This window comes from Molothrus aeneus, chromosome 27 (assembly GCF_037042795.1).
Source record: "Molothrus aeneus isolate 106 chromosome 27, BPBGC_Maene_1.0, whole genome shotgun sequence".
Taxonomy (NCBI): Eukaryota; Metazoa; Chordata; class Aves; order Passeriformes; family Icteridae; genus Molothrus; species Molothrus aeneus.
Genome location: NC_089672.1, coordinates 4895067 through 4920938, shown reverse-complemented (window position 1 = coordinate 4920938; position 25872 = coordinate 4895067). Strand labels below are relative to the sequence as shown.

The 25872-nt window shown below is 58.2% G+C and overlaps 1 protein-coding gene across 4 annotated transcripts; it reads right to left on the bottom strand.

Annotated features, from left to right (window-relative positions):
- Nucleotides 1-89: 89 nt before the first annotated feature.
- On the bottom strand, nt 90-25258 carry SH3GL1 (SH3 domain containing GRB2 like 1, endophilin A2). 4 transcript variants are annotated; one of them, XR_010785085.1, is made up of 11 exons: nt 25090-25258; nt 9269-9337; nt 9093-9165; nt 8470-8613; nt 6884-7017; nt 5790-5948; nt 5284-5387; nt 4506-4624; nt 4012-4065; nt 2024-2663; nt 90-1992 (listed from the first exon to the last, which is right to left on the bottom strand). XR_010785085.1 is itself a non-coding variant. In XM_066566275.1 (10 exons), the coding sequence occupies exons 1-10, from the start codon at nt 25132-25134 to the stop codon at nt 2467-2469; spliced, it is 1098 nt and encodes a 365-aa protein (XP_066422372.1). In that variant the 5' UTR covers nt 25135-25258; the 3' UTR covers nt 90-2466. The 4 variants fall into 4 exon arrangements, 3 of the variants coding, with proteins under 3 accessions (XP_066422372.1, XP_066422373.1, XP_066422371.1); XM_066566275.1 differs by having other exon boundaries at nt 90-2663; XM_066566276.1 differs by lacking the exon at nt 4012-4065 and having other exon boundaries at nt 90-2663.
- Nucleotides 25259-25872: the final 614 nt, after the last annotated feature.

Genomic DNA, 25872 nt, shown 5'->3' with positions numbered 1-25872 from the left:
AGCAGCCTGGGGCAGTGGGAGGTGTCCCTGCCCATGACCTTCCAGGTGCCATCCAATCCCAGCCATTCCCTGACTCCACAAGGCAGCCCTTAGAAAGAAGAAAACATTTAATACTTTCATTCAGAGATACAAGTCAAGAATTGTGGGTCATCATTTCTTTCCCCTAAAAACCAGGAGAAACCATTAAAAAAACCCAAAAAAACAACAAAATAACCCAAAACAAACAAAACCCAAAAAAAAGATCTAGCAAGGTGTCCCAGCTGAGAGAACGCGTTTCAATCCACCTGAGCGGGAGCCAGTGTCCCCCACCGGGGAGAGGACAGAGGGAAGGGCCCCCAGGACTCCGGTCCCCTGGGCTCCCTGCCCTGCTGGGAGCAGGGGGGGCTGCCCTGTGCCCCCCCCCGGGGCCGGGGTCACTGCTGGGGGGGTCAGACACACGTGGACATGCACGGACCAAATCCTTACAGAGAACGGGAGCAGGAGCAGCAGGGACAGGGACAGGGACAGGGACAGGGGTGCTGCAGGGACAGGGACAGGGACATGGATGTTGCAGCACAGCCCTGCACATCTGGGGCTCACAGAGCAGCAGGGACAGGGACAGGGACAGGGGTGCTGCAGCACAGCCCTGCACAGCTGGGGCTCACAGAGCAGCAGGGACAGAGGTGCTGCAGGGACAGGGACAGGGACAGGGGTGCTGCAGCACAGCCCTGCACAGCTGGGGCTCACCCAGCAGGGCCCATCCCAGCCCCACGAGAGGCAGAATCCACTTTTGCAGCGAGGGAAACCACAGAGCCCAGCAAATGCTGCCCTGCAGCCCCACCCCAAGCCCGTGCCCACCTCCTGGCCGGGGAAAGCACAGCTGAGGGAGAAGGGCTGGCAGAAGAGCCACCGAGATGAACCATCCCTTCTCCCAGCAATGCAGGGCAGAGGGGGCCTGGCCCCCAGGGAGGGTGGCTGGGGCAGGCTGGGGGTGCAGGGAAGGCACCTGAGGGCCAGGTGAGCTCCAGCCACAGGAGGGGTTCCCAGGAAGGGCAGAGGAGCCGTGACCTCTGCCCCACCACAGAGACAGCCTGGGCTATGGCCCAGTTCCTCCCCTTGCAGGTGATCCTGCAGGTGGGACTGACTTGGGAGAGTTTGGAGCAGGAAAAGCCTGAGGTTCAGGAAAAAACCACGGGCAGAAGGAGCAGCCCCCCCTCCTGGGGTTGAGCTCTGTGGGGAGGGCGCCAGGCGAGCAGGGGACATCCCTGCTGTCCCTCCAGGATGGGCAGGGATGGCTCTGAGCGCCAGGGATGGCTCTGAGCCCCAGGCAGGGCTCAGCTCCTGCCCTGCAGGGCTGTGTTAGTGTTCTCTGGGTGTTTTAGTGTTGCTGTGCCCCAGCTCCCCTCCCCTGATCCCTCTGGGATCCATGGGGACAGGGGCAGCCTTGGCTGGGGCAGGAAGGTGGGGCTGGGGCTGCCCTGCCCTGGGGCCATCCCTGTGCCCAGGACACATCCTGGCTGTGCCCCCTGAACCCAGGACAAATCCTGGCTGTGCCACTGGGGTCACCCCTGTACCCAGGACACATCCTGGCTGTGCCCTTTATACCCAGGACACATCCTGGCTGTGCCCCCTGTGCCCAGGATACATCCTGGCTGTGCCCCCTGTGCCCAGGACAAATCCTGGCTGTGCCCCCTGTACCCAGGATACATCCTGGCTGTGCCCCCTGTACCCAGGACAAATCCTGGCTGTGCCCCCTGTACCCAGGATACATCCTGGCTGTGTCACCTGTGCCCAGGACACATCCTGGCTGTGCCACTGGGGTCACCCCTGTACCCAGGACACATCCTGGCTGTGCCCCCTGTACCCAGGATACATCCTGGCTGTGTCACCTGTGCCCAGAACACATCCTGGCTGTGTCACCTGTGCCCAGAACACATCCTGGCTGTGCCCCCTGTGCCCAGGACACATCCTGGCTGTGTCACCTGTACCCAGGACACATCCTGGCTGTGTCACCTGTGCCCAGAACACATCCTGGCTGTGTCACCTGTGCCCAGGACACATCCTGGCTGTGCCACTGGGGTCACCCCTGTACCCAGGACACATCCTGGCTGTACCCCCTATACCCAGGACAAATCCTGGCTGTGCCACCCGTCCTGGGACACATCCTGGCTCTCCCACCTGCCTCATCCACGTGCTGGACCCACAGGAAAGACGGGAAGTGGGGAGGGACAGGGACAAGGACAGGGACAGGGCAGTGCCGGTGGCACGGCCGGGGCTGGGGGCGCACAAAGTACCGAAGTTCAAGCACCAGAAGGACAAAAAAAAAAAGGAAAAAAAAAAAAAGAAAAGAACCAAATTCACGTGGGGAAGGGGCCGTGGGACCCTTCTGGTTTGTTCCCTGGTAGCGCCTGGCCCCGAGGGGAGGCGGGGAGGGCGGGGCTGGAGCTGGAATGGAGCTCGGGACACTCGGGGCGGAGCGGCGCCGTTTCACTGAGGTAGCGGGACCAGCACTTCCACGTAGTTGAGCGGGAAGAAGCCGGACTGGCCGTGGATCATCCCCTCGTACCAGTTCTCGTCGATCTGGTTCGTCAGGGTGATGATGTCGCCCTCCTTGAAGCCCAGCTCGCCGTCGTTCTCGGGCTCGAAGTCGTAGAGGGCTTTGCAGCAGGGCTGGTCCAGGGGGGCTGCGGGGACAGTGGGGACACATCAGCGGGACCCCACAGTGCCCTGGCACCGGGCACTCCTGCCACAGGCGCTGCACCCTGCCAGGACCGGGGGGCTGGCGCCGCTGCCCCTCGCTGCTCCCTGCAGGTCCCGCGCTGCCTCCCAGAGCCGACTGCTGCTCCTGCCTGCTCCTCCTGCGTCCCAGCCTCAGAGGGGTCACAGACAAGCTGAGAACCTGCCCCGGAGCTCGGTGGTGGGGTTGGACATGGAGGGGGACTCTGGAGGGGTCACCCCACACCTGAGGGGGACAGGACAGCAGCTGCCTGCCTGGCCACGGGTCTCCAAATCCGTGAGCAGCCCCTCAAAACTCAGAAGAAGCCCAAAATCTCATTCCCCCAGCTCAGCTCCAGGATTTAAGCATCACCTTTTGGCTGCAAAGGGATTTTCTGTGGGATTTCCTGCTGCTCACTCCGTGCACTGACATTTTGGGACTCAGCCTTGGAGCTGGGAGGATCCCAGTGGGAAGGCACAGAGCTAAGAGAGACCTCCAGGGCCTGCAGGACCCCCCAGCCCTCCCCACTGTGCTGGGGCTGTCCCAGCCAGGGCAAGGGAATGGCAGCAAGGGCACATCCCTGCAAGTGTCCCAGGCCAGGTTGGACAGGGCTTGGGGCAGCCTGGGACAGTGGAAGGTGTCCCTGCCCATGGCAGGGGTGGAATGAGATGGTCTTGAAGGTCCCTCCCAACCCAAAGCATTCCATGATTCCAGGACCCACAGCAAGGGAGGGCCCAGCATGGGAAGAGCACTCAGAAATCACCACAAGCAGCAGCCAGACATCAATGGGCTTGAGAGAACTCCCCAAACCACCAGGCTGGCCCCACCAGCACGGTCCTGCTCCAGGCTCCTTCCCAGCACAACAGCTCCAAGCCCCAGCCCCAGGATCCCAAGGTCCTGAAGGAAGAACCACAGACCCCACACCCCATAAACTCCATGAGCTGAGGCTCTGCCTCCTCCCTCCAGCCTTCCACAGGGACACGGGGAGCAGGAGGGGGAGAGATCCAGGCTGGGTGCTTGTAAGAACAGGGAAATCCTTGAGGTGTCTGATGTCTGGTGGGAAAACACCTGATCCCTGGGGATCAGGACATGCCTGGGTGCTGGGAGCTGCTGCAGCTCCTCCAGGCGAGCCAGGCCCCACTTTTGGGGGTGCAAAACCTCCCAAAAAATCCCACTGGAGTGTGGCTGGGTTAATTCAGGACTCAGCTCAGGCTCAGCACGGAGGGATGAGCAGCTCCAAGGAGCAGCAGCAGCAGCAGGAGGGAGGAGCAGGCAGGAGGGACACACAGGGAGCAGTGCAGAGGGAGGAAACTCACGGATACTCCTGACGGAGGCCCGGGACGGCTTGTCCGACCGGAAAGAGGCGGAAGCTGCTTCCAAACAAAAGAGAGACGTGCTTAAACCAACGGGAGACAGGGGCAGGCAGGGCCCCCAGGGGTCTGTCAGCAGGAACAGCAGGGCCCCCATGCTGTTAGGAACCCGCCAGGATCAGGGAGGGAGGGAGGGATGCAGCGGGAGGGAAGACGAGGAGGGAGGGAGGAATGGAGGCTTCAGTTTTCCTGTCTGGCACTGACAGCGAGAGGCCCAGGCTGGAGACCCCTCTGGCACATCCCCAAAGCCAACACAGCAAAGGCTCCTGGGTCCCAGGAGAAAAGAGCCCGATCTAGAGGCATTCCTGATGTTTTCCAGAGCCACAGGCTCGTGCAGGAGCATCCAGCACAGCAGGGACATCCTGTGCGGGCAGAGCAGATGCCCTCCTTCCCTGGGAGGCTGCTCCAGAGGCAGCAGTGAGCACCTGGGACAAGGTTACCTTTGGGGGTAGGGTTGCAGGAGAAGCCCCCGTTGGACTGGTCAGGCTCCCTGAAGTCGTAGGTCTCCCTGGGCTTGGGTTTGTATTCCCGCTTGGGACGTGAGGAGGCCTCCCTCATCCTGGGACAGGGAAAAGCAACGTGGCTCAGTGCAATGAGGAGTGCAACAGGAGGGGATCAACACGCTGCTTATCCTCCTGGGGGGCTGCACAGGGCAGGAAGGGGTTTGGAGACAGGGATGTGCACAAGTGCCTGTGCTGGAGCCTTTGCAAGGTGGGACTTCCCCAGGGTTTGGGATCTGCCCTTCGACAGGGCCCACACATCCCAGGTTTTGCTGTGGAGTGCTCAGGAATTCAGGCCAGCAGAGGACACTCGTGCTGTAGTTTGAAAGCTCAGACTTGGCAGGGTCCTCCCAGCTCCTCCCAATTGAGAGCAGGCACAGGATCCACTCTGCAGTTTCTCCCAGGAGGGAAGAGCAGCAGGGCAGCACTGCCAGATCCTCCCCAGAGTGGAGAGGCTGAGGAAGGAGAGGTGGGACGAGCCTTCTTCCTCAGCCAGGATTTGGGCTGGATCAGACACCCAACTAAATCCAAATCCCACCTGGAACAGCCAAAGGAATTGGCTTTATCAAGGCCAGGTTGGACAGGGCTCAGAGCAACCTGGGGTAGCGAGGGTGTCCCTGCTCTGTGAGCCCCAAGGTCCCTTCCCACCCCATCCCTTGTGGGACTCTGTGATTCCAAGGGGGACTCAGGGGTTTCCAGAGGAACCACAGGGACTCACCTGCGCTTGAGCTTCTCGGCCAGCTCGTCCAGGATCTGCACGGCCTGCCTGTGGTAATCCAGCTGGGCATCCACCAGGGCTGACAGCTGGCTCACCTGCTCGATCTGGGCAACACCAGGCTGGCATCAGCACCTGCTCACGGCTGCACACTCCTGGGGCAGCCCAGGAGGGGCTCTGGGATTTGGCTGAGACTGCCAGGACAGAGCCCATTCCTGCCACTCTGGGTTTGCCAGCTGGGAAATCCTTCCCAAACCCTTCCCAGCTGGGTTACCTCCCAAACTGATCCCCCACCACCCCGAGAGGAGCCTGTTTGGTGCCAGGCATGGGTTCTGCTCTGGCCAAGAGCTGGGTCAGGGGCTAAGCAAAGGGCTGTCATGTCAGATTTGGGCTTTCCCAGAGCAGAACCACACTTGGGAGGAGTGGGAACTGGTGTGTAATCAGTGCCTCCCTCAGGAGATGCCAGCCCAGGGACACAGAAGGCCCCAGCTCTGCCCTCCCACACTCACATCTGTCTCCAGGAGGTTGTGCATGCTGGTCTCTGCCACTTCCTTGGACTCCTCAAACTTCTCCATGGCCTGTCGCAGCTCCTCGTCGGGGATCTTGCCCTGCCGCTTCTTCTTGTAGTCGAAGTCCAGGCGCCTCCCTTCCAGCTTCTTGAGGTGGTGCTGGGGGAGGATGGAGAGAGCAGGGAAGAGGGAGAAGCCAGAGGCTTGGGAGGGCAGCTCCAGTTACAGGCTGAGTTCATTGGTGTCAGAAACCTGATCTCCTGTGGCTCCCACCTTTGCTCCAGGTGGGAGAGAGGCCCCGGGGTGTGATGGGGGAACAACTCCAGACCCTTTCCACTGAGGAAAAGGCTGCAGAGCAGCCCAGGTCTGCTCCCCACAGAAGCTTTTTGGGAAGGTGAAGAGCTGTGCTTCTCCTTTCAGCTCCACAGGAGCTGCAGGGATCTCTGGACAGCAGCAAGGTGGGTTCTGGGCACTGCACTCCTGGATCTTAGGGCAGGGATGTTTAAAGCAGCCCCATGGAAATGGGTACAGACAGGCACTGAGGTAACTTGGTGGTTATTTCATCCAGGACAGCGGTGACAGTGAAAACTCCCTCAGGAGACTGGCCTGGGGAACTGGAGGTTGGGATGGATCCTGTTACAGGGCCTGCACTTGTCTGAGCTGCTGAGCTCCTTGTTCTCCCAGTGAGACTCCAGAGAGCTCCTTGGGATGCTGAGTAGAGACCTGAGGGGAGCTTGCTCAGAGCTTGGAGCCCAAATTGATCCCATCTGGAAGCTCCCAGCACTGAGAACCCAATTCAGCAAGCCCAGAAGGGGTGTTGGGATGTATTCCCATGGCACCCTCCACCAAACACGGCAAATGGAGAACCATTCCAACCTGCATGCAGCCTTTTGGGCTGCTCAGGAGCAGCAGGAGCAGCGCTGAGCAGGGAGGAAATACCAGAGAGTCTGGAGGGATAAAACACACACAGAGTGCAGGCAATTCCTGCCAGCCCCTGGTTCCCAGCACTGCAGAGCAGGCAGCTCCGTGCCCCAACAGCCAAAGAGCCCAGAGAGCAGGGAGATGAGAGGAGAGCAAAGCACAGGGGGGTTTACCTGGATCTCTTTCAGGTCCTTGTCACACAGGTTCTGCAGGGGATCAATGAAGTTTTGTTTGACCTCGATGTCCAGCGAGTCCTTCACCTCCGCCAGGCGCTTCATGGATTCGCCGGCGTCGAGGAGCGCGTCCCCTGCAGGGACAGGGACAGGGACAGGGAATCAAACACAGCCTGAGCCCAGGGACCTGCCTCACATCCCTCCCTTCTTCCTTCTCACCAGGAAGCCCTTGTGTGTCCCACAATCCTGCAGTGGTGTGGGTTGGAAGGACCCTAAAGCCCATCCAGTGCCACCTTCCGCCGTCCCAGGTTGCTCCAAGCTGGCCTTGGGCAGTCCCAGAGCTCAGGGTCACTCACTGAAACCTGTTCAGTTCCATCCTTTTCTAAGGCTCTGGCCACTCTGGCACTTAAGCCAGGCAGACTTGCAGCAAAGCATATTCAGAGCTGGCTTTTTAGTGCAGAGGAAACATTTAGAGATGAAATTATTCCTGTGCAGCTTTGGCAAAACAACAATTTCAGCAGAGCATGAACACAGGAAAATACATGAGTGAGAGAGAGGGTCAAGGGAAAACATCTCTCCACTGTCCAGCTGGAAAAATCAATAGACCAGAAGTGTTATTTCAATTGTAATAACTCTGAATAACCTGGAAGGGAGGGATGGAGTCCTCAATGCTGCTTTAAGGAGGCCATTAAGGAAATAGAGTTTGCTGTGCACTCCTAAAAGCTTCCTTCCCTTGCTCTCCTCAGTCCCTGTGAGCCAGGACTGATGCAGAGCTCTGAGCTGGCCAGGGAGGAGGATCTCCAAAATCCTCTGTCAGTTCTAAAAGCAGCCAGAGGTTTTTAATTTTCCTGAGGCAAGGCATCTCCTCCCTGGCCTGGCAGAGCCAGCTGTGCTGCCAGGGGGCCATCACGTGCCTGGCTGAGGTTCCAGGGGATTAAAACTGATGTCACCAAAAGGCTTCACCCCCTCCTCCCTGCCAGTCACACGTGGCTCCAAGGAAGAGCCAAGAAGATTTCTTGGCTTCAGCCTTCCCATGGAATCACAGCAAGGTTTGGGCTGGAAGGGATCCTTCAGAGCTGTGTGAAACTCCCAGTCTTGCTCTGTCCCGTTCCTGCTTCGCTGCTCAGTTTGGAGGGAAGTTTTTATTTTATGTGCAAATTTATCTCAGGGTTTAATAAGAAAGTGGATTGAGATCCAGCATACCTGGGATCACAGAATAACAGAATGGTTTGGGATGGAATGGAAGGAGCTTAAAGCCCATCCAGTCCCACCTTCCACTATCCCAGACTGCTCCAGCCTGGCCTTGGACACTTCCAGGGATCCAGGGGCAGCCACAGCTGCTCTGGGCACCCTGTGCCAGGGCCTGACCCTCCTCACAGGCAGGAATTTTTTCCAATATCCCATCTAAACCTCCTCTCTTTCCCTAGAAATCTGCTCACTCTGGAAGTTTCTGAACCCCTTTTAAGCCCCACGCGCTGCTCAGTGCCACAAAATTCCCCCCAACCCTTCCAGGATTCAGAGTGCCGGCTCAGAAGTGAAGCAGGAGCCTGCCCCACTCCCCCTCCCCAGGCCCAGGGGGCACTCACCAAAGTTGGAATCCTCTCCCAGCTCCTTCCCATAGCGGATCATGCACTCCCCCAGCAGCCCCTCGGACTGGGGGTAGCCGGGGTTCTTCACCTGCCCGCGGATCTTGGACATCGTGTTGAGCATGGTGAGCTTGGCTCTGGAAGCTGCCACACACAAACACCTCAGCCTCTGCCCCCTCTGCATTCCCTGCAGCCCTCAGCAGGTTTGTTCCCCCCCCTTTCTACACCCAAAGCCAAGAGGCTCCATTGTCTCCATCCCCCAGGAATATCCCTCGGTTCTTTTCCAAGACACAGAGCAAAAATAGTTCCCCACTGCTTGGTCAGGGAAGGCCAAAGGAGTTTCCCCAGCCCTCCCAGGGTCCCTGGAGTGCTCTCTAGAGCAGCTGGCTGGAAGGATGCAGGCCTGACAGAGCCAGCCACCCCTTCCCAGCCCAGAAACACCACTTTTCCTGGACATTCTGAGAAAAACGGGTCCCCTTAGGGCCTCTCTGAGTCTGAGGCAAAAGCTGCATCTGGATTCAGGGCAAGAGGGGTAACCCAGATCTCCCCCTGCTCCGGACCTGGAGCAAAAGGGATCTCCCTGATCTCCCTGGGAAGGGGACAGGGCAGGTGCAGGCCCTCACCTGGGTTGGGCTGGAGGTACTCTATGGTTCTGGTCAGCACTTCTGTGACAGCCTTGCTGGTCACGTCCACTTTCTGCAGGAGAGACAGGAGCCCAGGGAGGATCAGCTCAGGGATTCAGCCAATCCCACAGGAGCCATGGGGTGATTTTGGGCATTCCTCTGGTTTCCCCACTCACCTTTTCCATCTCCTTGAAGTCATCATCTAACTTGGTCCCTTCGGCCCCTCCGACCTTCTCGCTGACCAGCTGTGGAGAAAGGGAAGAGATGAGGATCAGGCACTGATTGAACCTTCCCACCTCAAGGAGGAATTCCCAGAATGGGAACAGGGAGGGTCCACACAGCACCTGCAAGAGAAAGGAGGCAGCAGGAACACCCCAAGCCCCTCAAAAAAACCCCACCAAACCCCCAAACGTCTCCGAGCACCCAAAGCTTGGCTCAGTCAGGATGTTCCTCACCCACCAGGAGCTCCACAGCTCCCAAAATCCCAGCCCACGGCTCCAACTCCAACGCCTGCTGGAAAAAACAAGCAGCACAAACGTCTCTCAGCTCCATTTGGAGCCAAGGACTTGGTTTCACACACAGCAAAATCCAAGTAAACAGGGAATGAACACACTCAGCTCCCAGCAGGCAGCACAGAGGAGCCTGGGGGGAGAGCACAGCCACCACTCTGGGACTGCTGGAGCAGCTCGGCATCTGGGACAAGGGGCTGGAATCCTTTGTCAGAGGAGATGTTTGACAAGCTGGGAAGTCAGGGCTCATTTCATGGGAAGGCTCAGCAGCCTCTTGAGGGGATCCCTCGGTCCAAGAACAGCCCCAGCCCCTGACCCGCAGCATTCCCTGCCCAGGGGTGACCAATGCCCCCAGTAACCCCCCCCAGAGTGTCCTTCTGTCCATCCTCCTGCAGCCCAGGCAGGAAAATGTTCCCTTCCCAGCCCCTGCACTGCCTGGGGATGCAGGACACGGGAATTGGCCAAAATTGGAACCATGGAATGGCTGAGGTTGGAAAAGACCTCCAAGATCATGGAGTCTGACCATGTCCACCTGTAACCCATGTCCCCAGGTGCCACATCTGTGTGATTTTTGGGCACCTCCAGGGGTGGGGACTCCAGCAGTGCTCTGGGCAGCTGTGCCAATGCCTGGCCACCCTTTCCATGAACAATTTTCCCCTGATTCCCAACCTAAACCTTCCCTGGTGCAATGTGAGGCCGTTTCCTCTTGTCCTGCTGTTCCCTGGGAGCAGAGCCCGACCCCCACCTGGCTCCACCCTCCTGTCAGGGAGCTGTGGGGAGCAATTAGAGATTATTTTGCTCCAAACAACAGCAAATTCCCCATCCAGACATCCAAAGTGGTCTGGGAAACCTGGCACTGGCTCCCAGGGCTCCAGGCCTGCCCCAGGGCATTGCCAGGATTCCTCCTGTTTGTGCTGAAAACTCCAGATCTGAAGGAACAATCGGGATTGTTTACTCCAACATCAAATATTTGATTTTTATCGAGGCTTTCTTCCTCTGGAACACTCCTGCTCCCGTGAGGATACAAAATGGGGCTGGATGTTTTCTGAGGAAGAGGGGGAGGGATCCCTTTAGGGAAGTATCCAGGTTCAGAAGCACCTGGAGACCCCAAACCAGCCACAGGGAAGGGAAGAAAGAGATAGGCAAGGAAAAAGAGAAAGGAAGGGAAGGAAATCTCTCTTGGCTCACCCAGCTCTGGATTTCACTCTCCTACTTTAACCCTCTGATAAGGGACAGAGGACACAGCCAGAGTGGACCAGGCTGGGCAATCTTTGCTCCGTGCTCCCCAATCCCTGCTCCCAATCCCTGCTCCCCATTCCCTGCTCCCCATTCCCTGCTCCCAATCCCTGCTCCATGCTCCCCATTCCCTGCTCTTATTCCTTGCTGCCCATTCCCTGCTCCCCAATCCCTGCTTTCAGTCCCTGCTCCCAATCCCTGCTCCCCAATCCCTGCTCTCAATCCCTGCTCTCAATCCCTGCTCCCCATTCCCTGCTCTCAATCCCTGCTCCCCAATCCCTGCTCTCAATCCCTGCTCCCCAATCCCTGCTCCCATTCCCTGCTCCCTGCCATGCCATGCCCAGCCCTCAGAAGCAGCTCCAGGGGATCCCATCACCCCAGGTGCCCCAGAACCCATCTGAGTGTGATTTCCTGCTTTCCTTGGCCGCCTGCTCCACACCCCAGCCCCGAGCTGGGCAGGCACGCTTCTCTCTCGAGCCTGGAAAACGGCCCAGGAGCAGCTGCCAGGCCTGCCAGGACAAGCTCAGCAGGGCACAGCTCTGCCCCAGCTGCCACCCCTGTCCCCTGCCAAGAATCCCACAGCCAGAACGGGATCCCTTCCACCGAGGTGGCAGCCCTGGCAGCCTGCACTGCTCCCTAACACGCCTGGGAAGGCTGCAGCCATCCCAAGCGCTTCCAATCCCACTTTCCTCCCTGGATTTGTGGCCTGGGAAGCTGGAAATAACCCCTGGCAGGACTCTGCTCCGAGGGGCCTGCGTGCCAGGCTACAGAATCCATCACCACAGTGATTCTGGAGGCTCCACACCCTCTGGAGAGCCCAGAGAAGTGAAGGAAGCAAAACCCCCTCATTTCCAGACTAATTTAATCCTCCTTTTGACGTCCAAGAAATGCTGCTGCTGCCCTGCTGGGAGGGAATAATAAGATTGAGGTTCTCTCCCTGCTGGCTCTAATTAAACTGGGAGGCGTCAGCATGGGAGGAAAGGAGGAGGGACCCCCATCCCCACACCCCCAAACCCATCAGGAAGGGAGACAAAGCCACACAGATCCCCCAGACACGAGCCTGGAGGAGCTGCCACTGGTTCCTTGTTTGACCTGGAGCCTCAGCACACTCAGGGAGCTGAATTCCCAAAGTGCCCATTGTGAATGCCATGGTGCTGCCCCCAGAGGGCCTGGGAAGGATGGGAAGGGGGTGCCTGCCTTCCCCTGGCCAGCACTGACCCCAAAGGGCCTGGGAAGGATGGGAAGGGGGTGCCTGCCTTCCCCTGGGCAGCACTGACCTCTCCAGGATCCATGGAAGGAAGGAAGGAAGGGAGGAAGGGTTTATCCATCCATTGCTTGGCCTAAGGAAGGCAGCTGGAGGAATGCTGGTGCTGCAGATTCCAGCAGCCCCTTCCCCCAGGAAGCAGCTATGGGGCTTTTTGGAGGATGTGCTGGCAGTTTTTCTGCATTTTGATTTCCTGAGGAGCCAGGAGAAGGCTTGGGATACATCCCTGCTCCCCAGCTGGGATCTCACCTCTCCTGAAGCCAGACTGGGAAGGGATGAGGGCAGACATGGAAATGGTTAAAAACCAAACCAAACCAAACCAAACCAAACCAAACCAAACCAAACCAAACCAAACCAAACCAAACCAAACATTCCCTGGGAGTGGAAGAGCAGAACAAGTCTGGCCTCCCTGGTCTGTGGATGGGAAACATCCAAGAGGTTCACCCTGGGAGCACTGAGAGCCTGAGCTTTTGGCCAAACACCTCCCAGAGCAAATATTGGCCCAGGGCGCTGCAGCTGGCACTGGGCAGATACAATCTGCTCCCACTTGGCTGCTCCTGGCAGGTATTTCACCTGGAATTCCACCCACAGGTCCTGCAAGGGAGGTGAGGGCTGAGGGCTGAGCTGAGGGCCAGGAGCTCTCAGCCCTCACTTCCAGCTGTGCTCCAGTAAAATGTCACAGCTCCAGTGGGCCCCAGACAGCTCCAGCCCGAGATGGGAGCACTGCCTCAGCTTGCTGGGGTGCAGGGAGCATTCCTGGGAGCTCAGCATCCAGCCAGGCTCATCCTCAGGAGAGCTCATCCACAGGGACTGGGCACGGCCCCTGTCCAGCCAAGGCTGCTCCAGCCTCGCTCCACAGCTTTGTTTTGGAGCTCAGGGGGGATTCCTGCAGATTCCTGCAGATTCCTGTAGATTCCTTGGCAGGGCTCATCCACAGGGACTGGACACAGCCCCTCTCCTCTCAAAGCTGCTCCAGCCTCGCTCCACAGCTTCATTCTGGAGCTCAGGGGGGATTCCTTGGTAGATTCCTTCAGATTCCTTGGCAGGGCTCATCCAGAGGGACTGGACACGGCCCCTGTCCAGCCAAGGCTGCTCCAGCCTCGCTCCACAGCTTTGTTTTGGAGCTCACAGGGGATTCCTGCAGATTCCTTGGCAGGGGCGTGGGAATGGGAACAATCCCGAGCTCCCCTTGTGGGGGAAGATCTCAGGAATGAAAGAACCATTGTTGGAAAGAGCCAGGGTGGCCAGGGGAGAGGCAGGAATGGTGTGTGTGCATGGAAAAGGGCAAGGAGGGATGCACAGGAATTCTCCTGGCAGCTGGGCTGGGGAAGGAACACGAGAATGCTGCTCCCAGCTCCCAGGCTGGCTGGGATGTGCCTGGGTAAATTCAGGAGCAGGGAAGATTAGGAGAGATTGTGGGAGCAGAGCTGGGCAGTCCCAGCTGGGGAATTCCTGCATCATTCCAGGTGGAGAGGTGGGAAAGATGTGGAGAATCAAAGGTGATTTTTGGGCTGCACCATCAGCAAAATCCCTGATAAACCTGGGAAGGTGCCAGCAGCCAAAGTTCCCCAGCTGAGGGCAGATTCCAGCACATCCACCCTGAAGGTCTCATCTGCCCAGCTCATGGATGAGGGAGCCCAAGTCTGTGTTATTCTCTGCTAATCACCAGCTCCCCCATGGGATTTCACAGATTTTGATATTTTGCTCTCCAGCCTTTAAATATTTTAAAACGGAAAATTATCCCTAATTCCCTCAGCCTCAAACAAGCAAAACACACAAGAGAAACCCAAAAATCAGGGTTTTTTTTTTCTTTTGAAACTCGCTTTCTTTTTTCCATCGCAGTCAGCCCTATTTATAACACATCAAACATTTGCCATCCTTGCAATCAAAACAGTTCCCTACAGTCGACTGAAAACCTTATTCCTGCAGACTCTGGGGTATCAAAGCCTTCCTCTTCCTCCCCTCCACCCTCCCAACAGCAAGTTCCCCTCAAGAAATACAGAAACAAACCCACAGATGAGCAAAGAGAGAAGCAGCTCTAGCCTGGCTCCCTTCATCCCAGCCCACAAACCCAGGGAAAAAGGGGTGGGAATGTTTTGAGCCCCCAAAGTTTGGCGCAGGAGAAGGAGTGAAGGAAACCCAGGGTTAACTGGGATTGCTGGTGCCCAGTTTAATTTGTGGGATGCTCCGTGAAGCCTAAATAGAGGCACCAACACCTCCCCAGCTCAGCAGGGTGTGACTCCCTGGCATTCAGCTTCACTTTGGGTCATCCCCACCATCCCTCAGAGCCAACGTGACCCTGCCCAGCTCCGTGTGTGTGTGGGAGCTTGGGAACACAGCAAAGGCCTTCAGCCACTCAGCCAGTGGGGCTTGGCAATGGCAGGGCTGGAAAGGTCCCAAAACCTCCTGGAAAAACACAACCAGCCCAGCTGCAGCCTGGAAAAGCCTGGGGGTTCTCCTGGAATGCCCCACACGGCTCCATGGAGCTCCCTGCAGAACCAGCTGGTCCTGGGAGGGTTCCTGGGCCATCCTGGGATCCCAGCCCTGGTGGGATCAGCCCATCCTGGGATCAAAGCTCTGCTGGGCTCAGCCCATCCCAGGATCCCATCCCAGGATCCCAGCCCTGCTGGGCTCAGCCTATCCCAGGATCCCATTGCAGGATCCCAGCCTTGCTGGGCTCAGCTTATCTCAGGATCCCATCCTGGGATCCCAGCCCTGCTGGGCTCAGCCTATCCAAGGATCCCATCCCAGGATCCCAGCCCTGCTGGGCTCAGCCTATCCCAGGATCCCAGCCTTGCTGGGCTCAGCCCATCCCAGGATCCCAGCCCTGTGCCTGCCCCAGAGCAGCAGGCAGCCCGGGTTGGGGTGAGCTGGGCACACCCACAGCACAGCTCACACTGATCTGAGCAACTCCTGACCTACTTTGAGCAGAAGAAAACAGATCCCAGTGTTTGTTGTGCAGAGGAGGGAGGAACAATTACCTCCAGCCTTGGAAGAGGGAGGCACACTCCCGAGCTCCCACAGGCTGCCCCATCCCTGGCACTGCCCAAGGCCGGGGCTTGGAGCAGCCTGGGACAGTCCAGGGTGTCCCTGCCATGGCAGGGGGGGACTCCGTGACCTTCAAGGTCCCTTCCAACCCAAACCACTCTGGGATTTTTCACATCCCCTCCTGGCAAAGCAGAGGAGGAGGAGGAGCAGCAGCTGCTCTCAGTCTCCAGCCCCTCTGAGCACACCCTGCTGCTGGCTCCAAATGCCATCCCCAGGATCTGACCTGCCTGGGGGCACCTGGACACTCCAGCAGCCCCTCCACTGTCAGATCTTCCAGACAAACAGCTCCCAGGGACGTTTCCACCCCATTACCCAACTCTCAGCCCTCTCCTGCAGTTCCTTCCCTGCCATTTTCCCATTCCCATCTTCCACGAGAGGCCAGTCCTGGCTGAGCCTTGCACCCAAGTGCTGGGGACGAGCCCCATGATGGAACCAGGGAGTCTCTGCCTTGGAACAGACTCGTGCCAAGGCACTGGAGGTACTTGGCTGCCTCCAGACACGTGCTCAGGGAAAAACGTGGCTCGGAACACCCCGAGCTTCCCACCCCCTCAGCAGCTGAGGCTGGGATCTCTCCCCTCCCTGCAGCACCACAGGAATTCCTTGATCTGGAGCAGGAAGGTCAGGCTGGAACAATGAGCAGCTCCTTCCCTTCCCTCTGCAGAGGAGGAGAGGCTTCCCAGTGACCTCGGGTCGTAATGTTATCCTATGGAAAGGGCAGGGAAGAGCTGCACAGGCGGCTTTCCAGGAGCCACCTGCCAGCCCTCCTCCTCCTCCTCCTCCTCCTCCTCCTCGGGCTCGGGTGACTCATCTCCATCCAGCAGATGGGCTGCAGGAACGAGGACAGCGGGAATTAAAGGCAAACCCGGGATTGCAGCAGCAGCCCCGGGGCTGGGCCAGCCAAGGGCACGGGAGGATGCTCTGCAATGCAGCTGCTCCCTCCTCCCGGCTTTGGGAATTCCTGCTCTCCTGGGCTGCAGGGCAGAGCCCAAACCCTGCTCACCACCAGGCTCCCTGCTCATTGGGGTGATCTCCCAGCTCCTTTTTCCAGCAGGAGACAGAGAAGGGCACAACCCAAGGTTTCCATAGGGGTCTTGGAATGCTCGTGCTGGAGGGATGGATGGGGGCACCTCCCAGCAGCCATTTGCATCCTGTTTTCTCCTGTTATTATTTCTCACACGCTCTGAACCAAACCAGACACAATTTCTACTCAGCTGGGGAGAAAAAAAATAAATAGAATTGGGTCAAATTCCAGGGAAAACACAAACACACCAGGAGCAGCAGCAGCAGCTCCTCTCTCCCAGCAGTGATCTCCCCTCACGGGCTTCCAGTGACTTCAGCAACTGAGAGGAAGTTCAGTAAACTGAGGGGAAACATGGAATAGTGGCCTTGCATCCAGACTTCCTGCACAGCCTGCCCGTGTCCTGCCCCAGTGAATCACAGCCTGGCTTTTCCAAAGCTGCTGAGCCATCACTCCTGGGCAGCTCCACCCGGCCCCAGGAGCCGGGGCAGCAGAGGCTCCTCGCCCTGGAGCCTTGGAGCTGCTCTGGAGCTGCTCCTGAGATGGGATAGAAAAGTGCAAAGCACTGAAAGTGCCTCCTAGGAATTGCAATCCTTGGGTTTTTTTCCCAGCTGCAAGCTTCAGCTTTTTCCCAGCTTCAACGCGGCAGCCTTGTCCTGCAGTCAGCATTTGGAGGGTCAGCTCTGAGGGATTTCCCAAAAAACAAGGGGCAAAAGAGGGAAAGGAGGGTGTAAGACACCTGTAAATCCCTGGAGAGAACACCAAGCTGTGAAAACCAGGAGAAACAGCTCCCTGAGGTGCTGGGATCACCCAAAGCTGGGGTACAGCAGGAGGCAAGTCAGGAGCTGGGAAGGAGCCAGAAAACCTCTGGATTTGCAGGATGAGGGGAGCAAGCCAGGCTGGTGGGACACACAGAGCTGGTGACACAAAGAGCTGCTGGGACACGGCTCTACAGCCATCAGGGAGATCAAACACGATCCAAATCCCCCCAGAGGAAGGCAAAGTCCTGCTCCCGGAGTGGGCTGGCTGGGAGAGCCCCACGCACAGCACGTTTCACACGGGGAGCAGGGCTCACACATCAAAGGGGACAGAAGTGGCTGAGGACACTGTAAACACTTGCTTTCCTTGTTCCTTTGAATTCTAGGAAAAGCTCTGTGGCTATCAGAGCAGAGCACAGCATCCTAAGGAAAGGAAGAGCGGGAAGGAGCGACCCCAGCACCCCTAAGGCTGCCAGGGTTGGATTAAACTCCTGCATCAGCTCCTGCAGAGCTGCACCAGGGCCCTCCCCACATCCCAGGGCTTCTGGCAGCTTCCAGCCCATCCAAGGTGCTGCTGAATCTGTTTTTCCCCCTCGCTGCACACTGAGACTCATTTTGGGATGGTTTAATTGGGATAAAATCCCCCCCCCAGCACTTGGCATCACTGTGGCATCACTGTGGCATCACTGTGGCATCACTGTGGCATCACTGTGGCCCTGCAGGCAGAGCCAGAGGTGGCCCAGAAATGCTGGGAGATGACATTTGGATGATGTTTTATCCCAGGCAGGCACAAAAGGCCAGAGCCTTTGCCCTTTCTAACTCCCCCAGTACAATCAGGAGGAGCTTTACTGGGACAGGAGCTGCTCCAGCATCTGGCACTCTGCATTTGTGCTGCCCCTGCTCCCTCAGACACACGGCAGCAGCAAAAGATGGTTCCTAATCCAGGGAAGAAAATCAGGAAAAAAAAAAAAAAAAACCAAAACAACCCAGCACCTTCTCCTGCAGTGGGTTTGCTTTGGGTGTGGGTAATTGTTTACCCTTCTTCTGCCTTTTTCATCATGAAAGTGGGAAAATTAAGTTTAAATGCAGCTAATCCTGGGATGCCAAACCAGATTTGGTCAGGAAAGTGGTTAATAAATTATCACTGCAGAATAAAGTCTGGCCCAGCCAGGGGGTGCAGCCGGGTTTTCAGGCTCTAGGATGAATTATGAAGCATTTTCTCAATTAGGAAAAGCCCTTTAAAGCTTTAATCATGCAAATTTAACCTTCTGTCTCAAAGACAGAATTTCATTATGGAGATGTTTAACTCATCTTTTTTTTCTCCTATGGAGCAGAAAAGCAATTTAATTAGTGACAGTACCATGAACTTTATTAATAGCCAGGCATTAGGAGATCCTAAAATTCCCAATGGCTTTAAAAGGACTGGTTCTATTAATTAGCTATTGGTGGCAATGCTGGGAGGGGGGGTTAAGGCTTTTCTTGGAGGCAGGAGTAATCCAGACTCTCCTGATGGATTCTCCAGGACCTTGGGCACCTCCAGGCACTGCCAGCCCCAAAAGCAGGAGAGGAAGCCCCAGCTCTGAGTCTGGGCCAGGCCCTTTGCTGAAAGCCACGGGATCACTGCATGCAGGGATGGGGCTGAGGGGAACAGGAAAAGGAAATCTGGAAAAAAATATTAATTAGCACTTTTATAATGCCAGGGAGAGGCCAGGATGGGCTGGATCCTGCACTAGGTCCTGTCATGGAGCAGCTTAGGAAAAGGGAAGCTCTGGGATGCTGTGGGGCTCTCCCAGGGCCATGAGCTGGATCTTTCCCATCTGACCCAGGGATGAAGGCTGGGACACGGCCATGGCACAGCTCAGAGGGAGCAGATCCACAGGAAATGACAGCATCAGCCTCCTGCCTGCTGCCACTCCAGGCACCACATCCCAGGCTGGGTGAATCTGTGCAGTTAAGGATGGGAAGGAGCAGGGACAGCAACCTCAGAGTCTTATGAAACACCCAGGGCTGGGATGAGTTTCCATGTGAATGAGTTCAGCTGGAATTACACAGTCAAAACCACGTGGATTAGGGATTTCTTACATTTCTGGGCTTCTCAGGAGCTCTCCATCCTGCCTGGGAGGGCCAGCAGCAGGGATCCAGCAGGATCAGCCCCTCACATCCCTGCAGGCACCAGCTGGATCTTGGCACTGGGGTTTCTGCAGTGTCAGGCAGGAGGAGCTGCCCTGCTCCCTGCCCAGCCCTGCTATTCCCACAGGGATGGGGCTGGGAGCCCTGCAAAAGGCACTGGCATGAGCAGGGATTGGGGAGAGGAGGAAGAAGGAGGGAAAAAAAAACCCCAACAAAGTGCTAAAGAAATGAATCAGCTTTGACAAGGCAGGGCTGCCTGAGCTCATCCTCATTTTGCTCTTTCCCAGGAGGAAAGCAGTGGCAGGGAAAAGGGGGAGGAAGGATTTCCTTTTGCTCAGGCAGGAAGCATCCCCTGTGCAAGCAGCTGGATGAATCCAGGATTTCATGACGTGGATTCAGCATCCCAGCACCACATGACCCCCCCTGAGTCACAGCTCCTGCCCTGAGCCCAGATTCCCCCAGCTGCAGGCACAGGATAACACTTTCCCTGCTCTGACATCAGCCACGGGAAGGGGAGCAAACAGAGCAGGATATGGAGAGCTGGACTTTCCCAGCTCTGCTTTTTGTCTCTGCCTTCCAGGAATCAGAGCTCCCGTTGCTGTCTGCAAAAACAACCCTAAAATGGAGGGGGGGAAATGCCAATTTATAGGAAACTCTGCAGAGAAACAATCCTGGAAAAAATGAAACCTCTTTGGTTGTGGGGCTGCTGAGCTCCAGCAATGATTGACCAGCCAGTGCAGGGACAGGGTTTTGATGGAAATCACCCAGGACAAGGAGAGGGAATCCACAGGGAAACATCCTGGCTGAGGTTTTCCCCTGGATGTGGCCCAGGCACCTCTGTGAGTGTCCAGGCAGCCCTGAAGGGATGCCCTGGCGCCTCATCCCTGTCCCCACGAGCTTTGGGGACACTCAGCCTCTGCTTTCCACCTGCCACAGGTGGAATCATGGAATGGGCAAGGCTGGAAAGGAGCTTCAGGAGCCCTGAGTCCAGCCCAGCACCAGGCTCAGCACTGTGTCCCCAGCTGCCACATCCAACGTGGCTTTTGAGCACTTCAGGGCTGGGGCTCCACCACTGCCCTGGGCAGCCTGCTCCAATGCCTCACAGCCTTTTCCATGGAAAAATTTGCATCAATATCAAATTTCAGCCCCAGTGAGGCCGTTTCCTCCCTCCTGTCACTCGTTCCCTGGCAGGCTGAGCCCTGTCCCCCTCCAGGGAGCTGTGCAGAGGGGTGAGGTCTGCCCTGAGCCCCCCTTTCCCTGTGGATCTGCAAACACAGCACCAGGAGAGCCCTCCCCAGGGCCAGCACTGCTGCAGGAGCCAGGGGAGGATGCTCTGGGATGTCACCCCAGCAAATCCAGCTTTGCCCCAGCCTCAGGAGCAGATTCATGTGGAAAGATAAAGCCAGGAGCTGCAGGGGAATCCAGCCCAGGTTAATGTTAATACAGAAACATCAGTGCTGTGGGACAGAGGTTGGCAGGAGGCTCCAGGCTGGCAGGAATCAGCAAAATCCCTCGACTTGCCAGTCCAAATTCCCATGTACAGATAAGGAGCTCAGAGGCTGATGCTGCCAAACCCCTCCCACAGCAACTCCCTGCTCCCCTCTTTGCTCACAGGGTGCTGAGGCCCTGGCACAGCTTCTCAAAGATGCTGTGCCTGCCCCATCCCTGCAGCCCCCCCTGGGACAGGGGGTTACAAGGCTTTTCTTGGAGGCAGGAGCAATCCAGACTCTCCTGGTGGATTCTCCAGGACCTTGGGCACCTCCAGGCACTGCCAGCCCCCTCATCCCTGCGAGTGCCCAAGGCTTGGAGCAGCCTGGGGCAGTGCAAGGTGTCCCTGCCCATGGGGTAGGACGAGCTTTAAGGTCCCTTCCAACCCAAACCACCCCAAAGACACCTCCAAGAGAAAGCCTGGAGAGGCCAATGGGAGCAGGGCTGAGTTAATATCAAAAAAAAAAAAAAAAGCGCCAAAATGAACAAAAAATAAAAGGAGCTTTTGGAAGGTTCACCTGGGAAAGGGAAGAAAAATCCCACGTGTGAAAGCAGAGCACAAAATCAGCACAGAGGGAACCAAAGCTGAAGAGGGAAGAAAGGAAACCCAAGGAGAAGTGAAGGAAATCCCAGTTCAGCAGCACCAAGACCAATGAATGACCACAAAGGCCAAAAGAAAGAGGAAATGCCCTCCCTGGCAGGTGCACCCTGTCCTTCAGTGTCACACATGAGCACATCCTCAGCTCACAGCAGCACCTGGAGCAAGCTCCCAGGGCACGGAAAGCTTTCCCTGCTGGCCCAGGGAGCTGGGGAAGGGCTGAGCTGCCTGTCCCAGGCTCTGGAGCACATCCCAGGCCAGGCAGGCAGCAAGGGGCTCTTTATGGCCAAAAATACCCCTGGAAGCCCTGGGAGCTGTCATCAAACACAGGGAAATGTGTGTGTGTGTGTCAAGGGCTGCTGAGATTTAATTAGCACTTGCCTTTTCCCCTTCTGGAAAATGGCTCTGGATGAGGAGGAGGAGGAGGCTGGGCTGTGGCTTGGGCCAGCACGAGCTCCTGAGCCCAGGCAGGCCTGGCAGGGTTTAGGCTCAGCTCACACAGGCCTCGGGAGCACGTTAATCCAGTTTGGAATGGCAGGGCTGAGCCCCAGCCTGGCTGGGCTTGGAAGGGACCTCAATCCCATCCTGTCCCAGCCCCAGCTGGCCTTGGGCACTGCCAGGGGCTGGCAGGAGAGGAGCTCCGAGCTCTCCTCCATCCCAAACCCTGCTGTGCTCCAGGGGCAGCACCCCCAGCAGCTGGGCTGGGAATCCCAGAGCTCCCACCCACAGCTGGGCTCTGGGAAGGGCAGCACAGACCCAGCCCTGCGTCCCAGCACAGGCCCAGCACAGACCCAGCCCTGCATCCCAGCACAGGCCCAGCACAGACCCAGCCCTGCATCCCAGCACAGACCCAGCCCTGCATCCATCCCAGCACAGACCCAGCCCTGCATCCCCCTGACCTCCTCCTGTTCCAGGTGAGCAGCACAGACCCAGCCCTGCATCCCAGCACAGACCCAGCCCTGCATCCCAGAGAGCTCCTCCTGCTCCAGGTGAGCAGCACAGACCCAGCCCTGGATTCCCCTGTTCCCAAAGAGCTGCTCCTGTTACAGATGAGCAGCACAGACCCATCCCTGCATCCCAAAGAGCTGCTCCTGCTCCAGGTGAGCAGCACAGACCCATCTCTGGATTCCCCTGACCCCAGAGAGCTCCTCCTGTTCCAGGTGAGCAGCACAGACCCATCTCTGGATTCCCCTGATCCCAGAGAGCTCCTCCTGCTCCAGGTGAGCAGCACAGACCCATCCCTGGATTCCCCTGACCTCTTCCTGCTCTAGGTGAGCAGCACAGACCCAGCCCTGCATCCCAGCACAGACCCAGCACAGACCCAGCCCTGCATCCCAGCACAGGCCCAGCACAGACCCAGCCCTGCATCCCCCTGACCTCCTCCTGTTCCAGGTGAGCAGCACAGACCCAGCCCTGCATCCCAGCACAGACCCAGCCCTGCATTCCCTGTTCCCAAAGAGCTGCTCCTGCTCCAGAGGAGCAGCACAGGCCCATCCCTGGATTCCCCTGACCCCAGAGAGCTCCTCCTGCTCCAGAGGAGCAGCACAGGCCCATCCCTGCATCCCAGCACAGGCCCAGCCCTGCATCCCCTGTTCCCAAAGAGCTGTTCCTGCTCCAGGTGAGCAGCACAGATCCATCCCTGGATTCCCCTGACCTCCTCCTGCTCCAGGTGAGCAGCACAGGCCCATCCCTGCATCCCCCTGTTCCCAAAGAGCTGCTCCTGCTCCAGGTGAGGCAGGAATCCCAGGATCCCTGCAGCCCTGGTGCTGCTCCCCACCCCTTGTGACAGCCCTCAGGATTCCCCAGGAGCAGCAGCCTGTCCTGCCCACTGCCTGGGAAGATTTGCAGGATTTGAGGATTCCCAGCAGTTTGTACAAAACCCAAAGGGTGCAAAGGAAGCTGTTTCCACACCAGAAGGTCCCTGTGAATCCCAGGCTGGATGAAACCTTGGACCAGGCACGCAGGGATTTCCCACCCTGTTCCCAGCTCCAAGCTGCTGCTGCTGTTTCTTTCTCCCCCTTCCTCAGGATGTTTTCTCCAGCTTGCTTTATTTTTTTTTAGAGAACAGTTTGCTGTGAACAGGCAGAACCTGTTCTGGACACATTCAGAGCTGCTCCCCATCTGCAGCATTTGCCAGCACGACTCAGATTTATTTAATTTAATTTTTTTTTTTTCCAGGATACTCCAGGCTCTCTCCTGCGTGTGGGCGCCCGGCTGCCTCACCCAGGGGAGACGTGGGCTTGCAGGATTCACATGGATGAGCCCCAGGAGCCAAGCCCTGCTCCCCCTGGATCCTGGACAGGGATCCCAAACCCTCTGGGGTCCCTGCAGACCCCGCTCCTGGCTCTGTTTGCCCTCAATTAAGGCCAGACGTGGAACAAAACGTAACGTTTTAGGGAAAAGATCTTCCACATGTTGGGCTTTGGCAGCTTCTGATGGTTTGAAGGGAGCCAAAAAATAACTAATCCTCCTCTCCTTCAGCCAAGGGCTGAGTGGGACCAGAGGGGAGAAAGGGGAGAAAGGGGGGAAAGGGAAGGAAGGGAGGAGGAGACAAGAAAATGGCCAAAGTGGAACCAGTGAGTCCCAGTTTCCAGTCAGAGCATCTCCAAGTCATGGACACCTCTGTCCCTGTCCCTGGAGCACTGCAAGGGGTGGCAATTTGCAATTCCTCCAAAAAACGGCTTCATCTGGGGTTTCAAATGATATTTTTGGGCTTAGGAACACGTTAGTCCTGAGTCACCCAGGGGTTTCCACCTCCTGACACCAGCACAGCACATCCAGGCCAGCAAAATCCTCCCACACCGAGCCCCCAGCACGACCTTTCCCCATGGAAGTTGTGAAAAAACCACCCTAAAACACCACCCCACGATGGGTTTGGTGGGAAAGGCGGTGGAGGATGACTTCAGGAATTTGTTCTTTTGCTTTGCTGGGTAAATGAAATGGATTTGGGGAAACAGAGCCGAGGAGGAAGGCGACACACGTTGCACGCAGGGGTGGGATGAGCTGAAAGGGTTTAAACTCAGGGATGGAAAACACCACCCGTGCCAAATTTATCTGGAATTCAAAGCAGGGGCAGGAAAGCAGCAGCAGAGGGGGATTTGTGATTCCTGAACCGTTCCCAAAATGCATTAACAAAAGCTCACAACTGTTAACAGGAAGCGCTGGGAAAGGGAATTCTGCTCGGGGGGATTGGGGATGGACTCCCCTCGTTTGAAGGAGAGGGAAAGGTGTTTGTGAGCCCTGTTTGGGGCCCATTCCCACAGGGAATCATGGAAATTCCTTTGGAATTCGTGGAATATTCCTTTGCATGGAATATCCCCTCGCAGCGTGCCAGGCTGCTCCCGGCCGGGCCTTGGGCACCTCCAGGGCGGGGAACTCGGGGGAAGAATTCCAAGGATGAATGAACTCCTCCATCCTGGGGGCAATTCCCGAACCTCTGGAACTCTGCCCAGCCCGGGGCTCCCCAACCCCGCACGAACCGGGAGCTTCCCGAGGTTACCGGGGCCGCTGCTCCCGGGGCTCCCTCCGGCTCAAGGCTGGATCCGTCCCGGTTTAGGGAAAGGGAAGCACCCCCGGGACCCCCGTGGTGTCACCGGCCCCGCAGCCGCCGCTTCCCCCGGAGGAGTTTCCGTGCCCGGGTCCCCTCCCCGGTCCCACCGGAGAACGGCTCTGCCAAACCGGGCCTCCTTCCCCGGCTGCTGAGCTCCGCTCACGCCCCGCACCGAACCCCAGGAGCGACACTGAGAACCGGGAGATACCCTGGACACCGGGGGGTACCGGGGGATGCCCGGCGGGCCCAGCACCGGGATGCCGGGACGGGATAACGGCGGGGAGCGGGCACTGCCGGGGCAGCAGCGGCCGGGACGGCTTCTCCGAACCGCCGAGGGAAGAGCGGCCTCCCTGGAGCCCAACGGCGGCGGGAACGGGCGCGGGGTGCCGGTGTCTCACCTGGGTCGCTTTGTAGAACTGCTTCTTCAGCCCCGCCACCGACATGGTGCCGGTGCCGCTGCCTGGCCCGGTGGCGGCGGGGAGCCGGTGTGCGGGCGGCAGGACCTGGAGCGGGGGCGGCGGGAGCCTCGGGAGCCTCAGGACGCTCCGCCCGTCCCTGCCCGGCCCGTCCCCGCCGCCGCTTCCGCCGCCGCCCGGCCCCGCCCCCGGCCGCCACCACCGAGCGGCCCGGCCGGAGCGCCGCCAGCGCGCCCCCTGCCGGCCGGGCGGAACCGCCGAGCGGCGCGACTGAGCGGCGAATAGAATCGTTCTGTCGCGACACGCGGGCCGGGCGGTCATGTTGGGAGATGACTGTGGTACAGCTGTGTATTTCTCCTGAAGGATTCGGCACTGCCCGCGGGGAGCGGACCGCGTGTGCGACACGGGGACAACCGGGCAAGGACCCCCGCCATAGGTCTGGGGGAAAAATGGGGCGACAAACACTCCAAATTGAAAACTACGACTCCCAGCATGCTTTGTGACAACCATTGCGCCTGCGCCTCGCAGCGGCGGGCGCTGATTGGCCGCCGGCGCCGCCGCCATTTCGCGCGTTGGCTCAATGCCCGTAGCAGCGCGGCGGGCGGCAGTGCTGGCTCCGCCCCCTCCGCCCGCTGCTCCGGACAGGCCGCTCCGGCCCGCCGCGGTATCGGTCCCGCCCGGTGAGCCGGTAGGCCTCGGGCCCAAACACAAACACAGGGACCCAGTGGCGCCCCGCCGGCCCTTTACAAAGCCACCCAATCAGCG